Source organism: Macaca thibetana, chromosome 18 (genome assembly GCF_024542745.1).
Source record: "Macaca thibetana thibetana isolate TM-01 chromosome 18, ASM2454274v1, whole genome shotgun sequence".
Taxonomy (NCBI): Eukaryota; Metazoa; Chordata; class Mammalia; order Primates; family Cercopithecidae; genus Macaca; species Macaca thibetana.
The window spans coordinates 53,794,347-53,806,526 of record NC_065595.1 but is presented as its reverse complement, the minus strand read 5'-3'; the positions used below and the strand labels follow the sequence as shown (position 1 = coordinate 53,806,526).

General features: G+C 42.6%; 3 protein-coding genes across 3 annotated transcripts in view; all 3 read right to left on the bottom strand.

Annotated features, from left to right (window-relative positions):
- KCTD1 (potassium channel tetramerization domain containing 1) overlaps positions 1 to 12,180 on the bottom strand; it is a 622,936-nt gene that overhangs the window by 368,847 nt on the left and 241,909 nt on the right. The gene's annotated exons all lie outside the window — the stretch shown is intronic.
- Positions 1 to 12,180, bottom strand: part of AQP4 (aquaporin 4) — a 51,772-nt gene that overhangs the window by 15,566 nt on the left and 24,026 nt on the right. The window lies entirely within an intron of this gene.
- Positions 3,272 to 4,315, bottom strand: LOC126940976 (ubiquitin recognition factor in ER-associated degradation protein 1-like). Its single transcript, XM_050767150.1, is given in 2 exon segments — positions 3,272 to 3,974; positions 3,976 to 4,315. Coding segments are annotated over 2 exon segments (921 nt in total). The 5' UTR covers positions 4,239 to 4,315; the 3' UTR covers positions 3,272 to 3,316.

Genomic DNA, 12,180 nt, shown 5'->3' with positions numbered 1-12,180 from the left:
TCCGAGGCCATGAGAATCCAGAAGCCTCATTTTAATTTCTGCAAGTTTCTACAGCTGTCTTTTTGTGTGTCCTTCTGTCCTTGGGGTCCTGTGTGGATGCTGGCTGCTCTGCTGGGTTTAGAGAAGCCCTAAATACAGAATTTGGCCTCTTTAGCTATGTTTAGAAGAAGCTCTTACATCGAGCTAGCCTGTCCTTTCACATTTCCTCTCCCTCCATTTCTTTTCCTTCACTTCCTTCTTCCTTTCTCCCTCCTCCATTCCCACCTTCCTTTCACTGTTTCAGGAAACCTTGAGGACTTGGTGGGTCACTGGGAGGAGTCATATCATAGGGCACATTCTTTGCCCCTCTGTCTGCTAGCTTCACCCTTTCACTCCCATTCTTCCCTTTCTTCCTGGCACATTGAAGAATTTCTCCTTTTTGTCTTATTTAGGGCAGCCATCTCTGAAAGGAGTTCTAGTTTCTCCACTTGGTTTTAATCTGCGCGTAGATATATTTGCTACCCCTGCAAATCAATTCCACAGACTCTTTCTCAAAGGGGAGAAGGACAAAACCAAATGTTAATTTATGTTTTGGTGGCAACAGAGCTTGCTCTAACCGAATGCTCCAAGCCCTGCCTTACTGCCTCCTGGTCGCTGAACACAATCTCAAATGCTTCTACGAAGCTGGCATGTGACATACATGAGTCAAGGGAATCTGGTGGAAGAGGCAGTGTGGAGTGAGGGACAGAGTATATATCTAGAGTCACAGTTCACTCAAAGGGACCACAAGCAACTGGGCTCCAGCTGATGGCTGCCAGTGAGGATGGAGGTCCAGTGTGGCCTCATAACCCAATTTTTAAGAATTTAGAGGTCTAATTTTTATACAAAAATTTCCCAAACTGTGAACCCTGGCAGCTGTTTTTTAAAAAAATTGTGCAAGACAATATTGTGTTGGTTACCAAACTACGAAGGAGAGACGCACCCAAACCACACGGAGAGACACACCCAAACCACACGGAGAGACACACCTAAACTACGTGGGGGAGGCACACCCAAACCATGCAGGAGAGAAACGCTTAAACCACACGGGGTAGACCCACCACGTCGGGGAGACAGACCTAAACCACGCGGTAGAGACAGACCTAAACCATGTGGAAGAGATACGCTTAAACCACACAGGGTAGGCACACCATGTGGGAGAGACAGACCTGAACCACGTGGGAAAGACACACCTAAACCACGCGGGAGAGACAGACCTGAACCACGTGGGAGAGACAGACCTAAACCACGTGGGAGAGACATGCCTAAACCACATGGGGTAGACACACCACGTGGGGGAGACAGACCTAAACCACGTGGGAGAGAAACGCTTAAACCACATGGGGTAGACACACCACGTGGGAGAGACACACCTAAACTACGTGGGGGAGGCACACCCAAACCATGCGGGAGAGACACACCTAAACCACGCAGGAGAGAAACGCTTAAACCACACGGGGTAGACCCACCACGTCGGGGAGACAGACCTGAATCACGTGGGAGAGACAGACCTAAACCATGTGGAAGAGACACGCCTAAACCACACAGGGTAGGCACACCATGCGGGGCAGACAGACCTGAACCACGTGGGAGAGACACGCCTAAACCACGCGGGAGAGACACGCCTAAACCACGTGGGAGAGACACGCCTAAACCACGTGGCAGAGACACGCTTAAACCACGCGGGAGAGACATGCCTAAACCACGCGGGAGAGACAGACCTAAATCACATGGGAGACAAACCTAAACCACGTGGGAGAGACAGACCTAGCCTGCTGCTTTGGGGTTGCCTCTTCTGCCTAGGAGGACCTTGGGCAGGAAGTTTCCTGTTTGGCTCCAGTCTTTTTTATTTTTTTTGAGATGGGGTTTCTGTCTGTCACCCAGGCTGGAGGACAGTGGCATGATCTCGGTTCACTGCAACCTCTGCCTGCCGGGTTCCAGTGATCCTCCTCCTCAGCCTCCCGAGCAGCTAGGATTACAGGTGTGCTACCACACCCAGCTAATTTTTTTTTTTTTTAAATAGAGACGGGATTTCACCATGTTCTCCAGGCTGGTCTTGAACTCCTGACCTCAGGTGATCCGCCCGTCTCTGCCTCCCAAAGTGCTGGGATTATAGGCGTGAGCCATCACGCCCGGCCTGGTTCCAGCCTTTCTCCTCCCCTCTGTGATGAGGTCCTTGCTGATGCCCAGCCAGGTTGGAGTGTCCTCTACATTAGGAGAAGCTTCAAGGGATCATGGGGCTTGAGGCCTAGTCAGCTGCTTGATTCTAACTCAGCAGCAGTGAAGTTTGTAGCTGAATCAAATGCAAGTATCACTCCCAGCCTAGATTTTCAGTCACATTTCCTCCTGCCCCAGGGCCAGGATCCATCTCTCACCATCTTTGTCTTTCATTTGCTAGAAAGATTGCCTTAATCCCTCTATGTCTTCGTGCTTAAGTTATTTTCCTTTTCTCTTTCTCTTGGTGACAAGTTAGTTCAACTCTCAGTGTGTGTGTGTGTGTGTGTGTGTGTGTGTGTGTGTGTGTGTTTTTTTTTTCTTTTTTTGAAGCTTGGATAATATAATAAATTAAAATTGGGAGTGGAGGAATAGGGAAGAAGGAAAAAGAGGAGCATCTCTTTAGCATTTATTCATTCTAACATTCACATGTTTGCTTCTGCATGGAGTTGTTTTACTATGAACAGGTTCACTAAGGAGCCAATTATGTCCATATGAAGCGAGAATAAAAGTGCAAACTCATTCAGATCAGGTTCTTCTGAGGAGTGGGCTTTTGAAAAAAATATGTAAAATAAAAATAGAAACACTCTTTGTCAAATACTTAAATTGCAGCCACAGTAGTGGGACAGCCACTACTTGAGAACGCATGTCTAGTTAAACCCTTTTTTTGGGCCAAAGACTGACACCTATGCAATTGACCTAGGAAAAGAAAGGATAAATGAAGAAAGAGAAAGAACACTTCATGTTAGACAATTCAGTCACCTCCATCAGTTTTGACAGAATTAGGGACTCGGAATTGCTCCTGCTGAGGCAGTGGGAGCCCCACTCAAGCTGAAAGCATGAGGTGAGGAGGCAGTTGCCTCCAGGCCCTCAGGGACAGCTCTTTGTCTTTCTCCAAATCAAGCATACAACTACAAAGTCCTGCTGCTCCACTTCCGAGTCAAACTTGGTAATTCTTAACTCAAACAAATCTTGAGTAACAGAGTATTCTCTAATGAGGCTCGTCCCTTCAGTGCCAGTAACTAAAAGCCAAGATGTTGCAATTAATTCTTTTATTATTTTCCAACCATCCAACAGTCCTCATTTAGGGCTTTCTTCCCTTTTTATGCAACAACTGTCCTCCAGAGAAAGTGACGAATCTGCCTCCAGCTTCATCCTCTTCAACCTTTTTGACAAGGACGCGTGCATTTCTGATGAAAGTTATCTTACCAAGTTTAAATTCATAATTAGGAATTCCTCTTTTAATATCTCCAGGCTTGACTGGGGAAGGACTGGGCTCCACCCCTTTCTTCTTTCCATCCAGTCTATTGCCAGAGCTGGAGAAGGCGCGGAAGCCCAGCTCTCCAGCATAGCTACTGTGATCGGCTTCACCTTCTGTCGACTTCTCATGCTGGACTTGTCTTTCGGGTTCTTTGTAGCCCAGGGGAGCATCAAAGTCCATGTTCATGTCACACTCAGTGATGGACACTGCCTTGTCAGGTTTGGTTTCCATCACACACAGTTCGAGTTTGTAGATCTTTTCATTATAGTTGATGGCAATCACATCCCCAGTGGTCAGACAGGAAAAGTTCCTAACTGTGTTTTCTAATATGGCTTTGGGGTTGGTGATGTCTGGGACGTCATGGCTCTGAGGCTGGAATTTGCAGTAGGTGGCCACTTGAAGGTTGACACTCTCCACCTGGACCAGGCTGCCTTCTTCCAAGAGCAAGTTCTGCATCATCCAGTGTGAGAGGTAGCAGATCATCAGTCACAAACTCCAGCATGCCACAGTGTGTCATGCGGTCCGAATTCTTACTGGTCAGTTTGAACAGCATGGGATAGGTAATGTTAAGTTGGCTGAGTTGGTCCAGGGCTGAGGGCATCATAATTATCTTCCCTCCCTTCTCCACATCTGACCTGTCATTAGGCCCTGCTAGCATGGACACAGAGAAGCAGCGGTACTGTGTGGAGAAGCGGTTTTGGAAGACCCTGGGAATTGGGTGATTGAACATGTTGAAAGAGAACATGATGGACACCACCTTGAGATGCCTTTTCTCTCAGACAATGCAACGAAGGCACCCCGCTGACCTCTCTCCTCGCGGCCACCGCCACCACCAACGCCCCAGTGTGTTGTTTTTAACCTTGACTTCTAAAAGATCAGAATGCAGATCTCCTTAAGCATAAAATTCATCAAAAAATGTCATATATATATATATATAGAGAGAGAGAGAGAGAGAGAGAAAGAGAGAGAGAGAGCAGAGTCTTGCTATGCCACCCAGGTTGGAATGCAGTGGTGGGAATATGTCTTACTGCAGCCTCGAACTCCTGGGCTCAAGTGATTCTCCTACCTCAGCCTTCCAAGTAGCTGGGACTACAGGCATGTGCCACCACACCCAGCTAATTATTATTATTTTTTTTGTACAGACGGGGTCTTGATATGTGCCCAGGCCGGTATGAAACTCCTGGGCTCAAGTGAGCCTCCTGCCTTGACCTCCCAAAGTGCTGGGACTACAGGTGTAAGCCACCACAGTTGGCCAGAGTGCCCATTCTTAGCACAAACTCCAAAATGTTTGTTCTGGGGTCCCAGGCAATGCCTCGCCATTTCTGGTGCCTGCCCCTCCCACACTGTAGCCTGGGAATTACCATGGTTGGTGTGGGGGTGCAGTCTCTTGGGTGTGCCCAACCCCTACGTGGCAAGTACACTGGTGGGTACAGTCTTTCAGGCTCTAACCAGAGTCTAGAATTTGGCCTGTGAGCCTTTTGACCAGAGACTTGTTAACAGACAAGCAATTCCTTTCAACATTGGAATCTTTTCCGGATAAGACAAGAAAGCTCATTGTCGACATGCCTGGTGTGCTCAGAGTCTCTCCCTGGCCACACGAAGGCCATGAATACCCTGGATAGACAGATTATCAATGTAAATATGTTTTCTCTCATCAATTCACAAACAATTATTGAAGACCTGCTATCCGCTGGGCTTTAGGAAGACACACTTGTGGAGCGTTATTAGTGTCCTTGAGGAACTCAAGGTCTAGCGTGGGAACAAACATGTAACGCAGCCAGTTTGTGCAGAACAGTGAAGACACAGCATGAACAGTGGTGAGGAAAAGCAGCCCTCGGGTAGAAGTTCAGAGAATCTGCTTGGCCGAAGAGGGGTGGAGGCACCGCCCAGGTAGAGGGCACAGACGCCTGCACTTGGGCGTGGAGGTGGAAAGGACAGTGCTTGTTCTGGAAATGCAGTTTATGGTTAAGGAAAATGTTGCAGAATGTGTGTCCAGAAGCCCCAGAGCCCTGGATCTCTCAATGAGAGGCTCTCCCCAGGAGAGGCTGGCTGGGATAAAACTGACAGGATGCATGATCCATGTTGCCCATTTCACTCTCATTCTAAGACATTCATACTCAACGTGGAATGCTGGGTGAAATCAGTTTTACTGTTAACTATACATTAAAAAAAAATTTAGTGCCAATGCATGTAATTGAATTAGTGAAAATTAAGTGAGAGAATGATGCAACTCACAATGGAGAGAGCTTTTTCAAATACCGGAAGAACACCTTCAATGTGCACATGCAGTGCTATTCAAAAACTCAGTTTTGAGCTGACTGCCATTTAGCTCCCAAAGGTTATATAAGAGAGACACCCTTGGGCATTGGGAGCACTGTAATGTGAGGGTTAACAGCATGAACTTGGATGTGGCAGACACCTGGACTTGAATCCAGGCGTTCTCCCTTAATAGCTCTTGATGCTGGGCAAGTTAATTTCTGTCTCTGTTTTTCACTCTTGCTCTTGTTCTCTCGGAGTTTTTTCATGCTTTTTCAGATCCCAGAGGCTTTTCCTCCTTCCTCTTCACCTACTTACCTCCCACACAGATAGCATTTCAAATGCCCCTTCAAAATGATAGTGAAAATGATATCATAACACATTGTGCCTTTTCTTCACAGCATCTCTATTGTAGTTCTGTGTTTATCTGTGATTAATTTATGCATGCCTCCAGCACTACCCTTTTTTGTTTGGGTTTGGATCATAATCCCAAAAGACACAGTCCTGAAAGCCATAATCCTGAATGTTGAAATTCTGAAAGTCCAAACTCCCAAAAGTCTAAAATCCCTAATGTCTAAAATTCTGAAAATAAATACAGTTACGTGTTAGGTGGAGCTACTACCTTGTTATTGTCTTTATGCGGAAGAAAATTAATTTCAATTGAATTTCCAAACCATAATCACAGATTTGGAATTAGGTGCGCTCAAAGCTACTAAAAGTGAATTTCTAGTCGTTAAAAATAAAGTTTGTCTTTCCCACTCAGCTCAATGCATTTGGTGGAAAATTCAAGTGAATGGATTGGTTATATGATACGGCAAGGAAAAAACTTTAGTTTAAAAATTTGTCATTTTTGAGCATTGGCATTTCTTCCGCCTGATGACACTGCAGGAACTTTTAATAAATTAAAGCCATATTTGGCTGAAGAAGCCAGAGGAGTTACTGACTGGTGAGGAAATAATTATATACACAGTAAGATAAGAAGACACTTAGGCTGTTGGATCACAGTATTGTTTCCAACACAGTTGTCTGTGTATGAGTGCATGTAAAATGGATTTCTGCAGGCCGGGCACGGTGGCTCAAGCCTGTAATCCCAGCACTTTGGGAGGCCGAGGCGGGCGGATCACAAGGTCAGGAGATCGAGACCACAGTGAAACCCCGTCTCTACTAAAAATACAAAAAATTAGCCGGGCGCGGTGGCGGGCGCCTGTAGTCCCAGCTACTCAGGAGGCTGAGGCAGGAGAATGGCGGGAACCCGGGAGGCGGAGCTTGCAGTGAGCCGAGATCGCGCCACTGCACTCCAGCCTGGGCAACAGCGTGAGACTCCGTCTCAAAAAAAAAAAAAAAAAAAAAAAAAAAAAAAAAAAAAAAAAAAAAAAAAAAAATGGATTTCTGCATGCCCAAAACAACATAGAGGCAGAGCACAGAAGAAGATGGGAAAATTGAATAGGAACGCTGATGTCAATGTATATAAAATTGTAGAAGAATTCCAGAAAGGGCAGAGCCATGTAGAAAATGAATGTGAATGTATTCACTGAAGAGAGCCATGTCCTAAAAGAAAAACAAACAAAATAAATAAGCCCCAAAAAACCCCACCAGATCTCGATGCAAGACTTCAAAATATAGTCAATGATTGTGAAAGTGGACCAGCTTTTGTGGACTATCTCTGTGCAATTTCCCATAATTTATCCCTGTAATACACTTTTTAAAGGTGTTAATTTCTAGCTGTTATCTTTTTTTCAAGTTTTTTTTTCCCCACAATTTTAAATTGTCAGCATTATTTTTTACAATTCGCTATGCTATGTATTTAATCTTTGCATCATTCCAGTACTGGAGCTATAAATTGTCTAAAGACTTTTAGAGAGTTCTTCATTTTATGCATTTTTGTTTTTTGTAAATTTAACTCCACAAAGGTGCATTATCGCAGCATTGGCTTTGTGTGTAAGCATTGTGCATGTACATAAAAACATTGAAACTCCTTCAGTAAATGAAGAGATGCCCTTTTTGTCCATCTACATTTGTGAAAGATAAAATTTCTTGAGCTCTTGGCTCTTTGGGTGAATGGTGTGGTGCTGATGTGGTGGTGACGCATCACAGGTTTTGATTGACCTCATCAAAAGACTTAGGTTGTCTGTCATAGTACTTCAGCTGACTGTAGTTATCAAGCTGAGTGCACACAATTATCATAGTGCTATACATATGTATATTTCACTTACCTATTTCTTTATGAATATGGTTTATCTGCTTATAACTGTTATACCCATGTGGCTATCATTAGTATACCTGAGTGCTTATGCTTGCAAAAATATTATTAGTGCCTATTTTATTGTGTAGAGTGGCCTATGAAGTATTCTGTTGTGTCTTTATGTTTCTCGAATAAAGTCACTTTTAAAAATGTTAAGTAAATATCTTTAAAATAATTTTTAAAATTATTTTTCCATAATAATATTTTCAGGACTTCAACATTTGGAACTATGGTGTTCATAATTGTGTCTTTTGAGATCATGATTAGCTCCAGTTTTGTTCACCACTGTGGCCCAATTTAGCACAGTATTTGTCACATAGAAGGTATGTGGTCGGCCAGGTGTGGGGGCTTATGCCTGTAATCCCAGCACTTTGGGAGGCTGAGGCGGACAGATCAGCTGAGGTCAGGAGTTCAAGACCAGCCTGGCCAACATGGTGAAACCGCATCTCTACCAAAAATACAAAAATTAGTTGGGTGTAGTGGTAGACACCTGTAATCCCAGCTATTAGGGAGGTTGAGGCAGGAGAATTCCTTGAGCCTGGGAGGTAGAGGTTGCGGTGAGCCAAGATTGCATCACTGCACTCCAGCCTGGGTGACAGGAGTGAGACTGTCTCAAAAAAATAAAAAAAAAAGAAGGTATGTGGTCAATATTTTCGAGTGAATAGGTAAATAGATACTTCCTTCATAAGCTTGATTGAGGGCTGCATTGTATAATGCATCTAAGCTATTTGGCACAATGCCTGCTATATAGTCAGCATTCAATAAATGTTGAGTTAAATAATTATTATTATTCCTTTAGGTTTCCTACAGTGGACTGAGTAATGAACAATTTGTGTGTCATTAGCTAAGTTCCAATAGTTCAGTGAGCTAAGTTTTAATGGTGAAAATGCTTTAGGTTCAATATTATGCCCTTGGCTCTGAGTGTTGATTTAAGAAATGGAGACTTTCTAGGTCATCTGTGGAGTCACTGAAGAGGATTTTATGCAGTGTGGCAATTTGGAGCAGGAGTTTGGAAGTAGATTGCGTGGGTCCAGGTTATTGCTGCTTTGTTTTAGCTGTAACCATGGGTGACTGATTTCTCTGTGCCTTTGCTTTCTAACCTGTAAAGCAGGGATAATAATCTACCTTTCAGTGCTGTTATGAGGATTAAATTATTAATACATATGAAGAGTTTAGAAGAGTACTTGGCACACAGTAAATATTCAATATATGCTAGCTATTATTTTATAAGGACTTATAGGACAAATTATTCCTGGAATTTAGGACAAAAACTAAAATAGTAACTCTTGAAAAGCTGGTATTTATATTTTAGTTTATGGTAGATTTAATATAGGCCACTACATTTCTTCTTTTGACTTATTATCAGAAATTTTAGAGCTAAATTTAGTGCTGAAGTGCAGCAAATATCTCATCTCTGACTCTGTATACACAATCACCCTTATGTCTATTTTCTTTGTTATTTCTTATCTTTGTCCTGTGTACCCAGATATCTTTTTTAAAACTTGAAATCTACCTCAAATCGTTTTAGGAAGCAGACAGGGACACATATAATAAACGTATGAATTCCAAATAATAGAGTTAGAAAGAAAACACATTTTAGGTGATATTTACTTCAGGTAAACTTTATATGATCCAAAATTTTCCCTATGATCCTGTATAGACTGTTTCACTCCTTTTTGAATAACTAAAAGCAAATTCAGTATTCTGGTGAGAACCATTTATTATGGAAATTCTAACATAAATTATGTACCAACTGCTAACTAGAAATTGCAAAATTTTGCTGGAAGTATTTGAAAAGTTCAAATTATTTTCCACTATTCATATCATAGCATCATAAAATTTTAGAATAGGATATAATTTGTTTACTTTTCATGTTTCACTTGGTGTGAGCAATAAGAGTCCTGATCAACTTAATTTTATGTTAATTGAGTTTTAATTTCTTTTTAGAAATGAAACAAAAGTGTATTTTTATGGCATTGTGATGTTGGACTGTCTCAGTAGTTAGATATTTTATTTGACTGTCTACTCAGGGCAACACCTAAACTGCTTGAAATAGAAGAATATTGATTCCATGTTAAAATCTTTTGAAAAAGGTATTTTAAAGACCTTCATTAATAACTTGCCTCAAGACTTAGCATTCTCTTTTTTCTGTTTAATTTACATCTGCAAATTGAAGATAAAATTCATACCTCTATTGGGCAGGGAATGGAGAAGTAATTGACCATTTGTTACGTAACAGCCCATTGGGGAAAACCAGTAAAGACCAACTCATTCATTCATTCAGTCTTCAATCAATATTTATTTATAGATTGCCATCTATGTGCTATGCACGTGCTGGATGGTAGAGATGCTCTGATGAGTCCTTATGCTTAGTGAGTTTTCTAGCAGGTGGAGACAACAAGCAATGAAGTAAAAAGGAATTTTGAAAATGAACTCTTTTTGTCTGTGTTTTGATCAAGAAATTGACATAATGGACGTGAGAAATCAAAGTCAATGTGAAAAAAGTTCCCTGTGACACAGGATTTATAAGGTAATGAATGCACTAGGACTAGTTCTTTAACCTTTGGACCCCTCATTCAGATGAAGGTTGTACAAGCTTGCAGAGCAGAAAGAAGGATTTGAGGAAGATTTTCTTGGAGGAAATGATGTTTAGAAGCCTCTAATTTTCTACCCGAAGGGGTAGGGTGGGAGGAGAACACCACATTTTCTTTCCCTCAATCCTTTAATAGGTTCACTTGGAGAGCTTTCTGTGTGTTTTAGGAATAGGGGGAACCTTGCACTGGGGTCTCACTCTTCCTTGGGAAATCCAGAAGGTGACAGAAAGGATGCCACACTGCTTTGATGTTGCACAGGGATCAGCCTGCGTGCCTAGAGTTCATCAGAAGACATGTGAGTGTTTTTCATGGAAGAAAGGGCCAAACTGGAGTCATCCGGATTCCTGCTGTGGAGCAAAGGGAGAGGGCTGATGTTAGGACTTAGAGATCAATGGATCCCCTTCTCATCTTGAGAACTGCAGGTAAAGAGAGTCCCTAAGGATGAGAATTCCAAAAAATTAAAAACAGAACACCAACCCACAAGGGAAAGAGTTCAGCTCTAATAAGCTGCTAGACCCAGATATCTCGAAGCCACCTAACCACTATTTTTATTTGTTAAATCTGCCAACGGTTTGCTTTCTTCCCTTCTTGTCCATAGCTGAATGTGCTGCTGTCCATCATGAAAGAGGAGAGTAGGGAGAGAGCAGAAGCTGGTCACACCCCTCTCTGGCAGCAGGCAGCTGACAAATGTAGGCCTAAGCAAGAGAGAGCAGAAGAATTCTTAACTTTGAAGAAATATTGAGGAGTTGTTTAATACTTTGGGGAGAACACATTTCAGTCAGTGAATTGAGTTTTGTGAGTTAATGTGATCATAGGACTTTTTCATGTAAGCAGAAAATTGTGGGGATCCACCAACTTTCCTTACAGAGATGGAGGAGATTATCATCATTGAATAAAAGTTTATAGGGACACAAATAGACAAATATAAATTTGTGTTTTGGTCCCAACCACACCCACATCCACATATTTGTGGGAGGAACACAAGGTTTTAACAGGGGGCATGTTGCAGAGGCACTTTTCCTAGGTTCGGGGGTTTCTCAGAGGAAGTAACATTATTCCAAGGGCAGAAGAGATGAGAGGCTTTCTGTGCAAGGTTGGCAAGTTAAACACTTTCACTCCCTCCCAAGTTCTCCACAAAACAACTATACAGCGAGTTTTTAAAAAAGCCTTAAGCCCTAAAGGATGAGAACAACAAAAAAGAAGGCAATAGCTGCAAACTTTTGTAACCTAGAAAGTAGGTGGGTGAGTAGTGAAGGACCAGAGAGAACTGAAGTATAAGCTAAAGTAGAGAAAGGTGAAATCCAACACACTCTACTCCTCAGGATTGACAGCTCAGAAGGGGTACTTAGAAGTACTAACATGAGGAGGATTGATGGAAAGCTTTTGAAGTACTCAGATTCCCAGATCACCTTGCCAGCTTCATAAAGCCAGGCAATAGATCTTCCCAACCCTGGCAGAAGAAGGTGGATTTATTTTTTTAGAGACACTGGACTCAGTTGAAGATGGAGATACCATTAAAAAAATTAGGAGATAAAGTGCATGTATACAAAACTGGAGGTTGAGAGCATCTCCCAGTCGCCTTCCCACATTGAGCT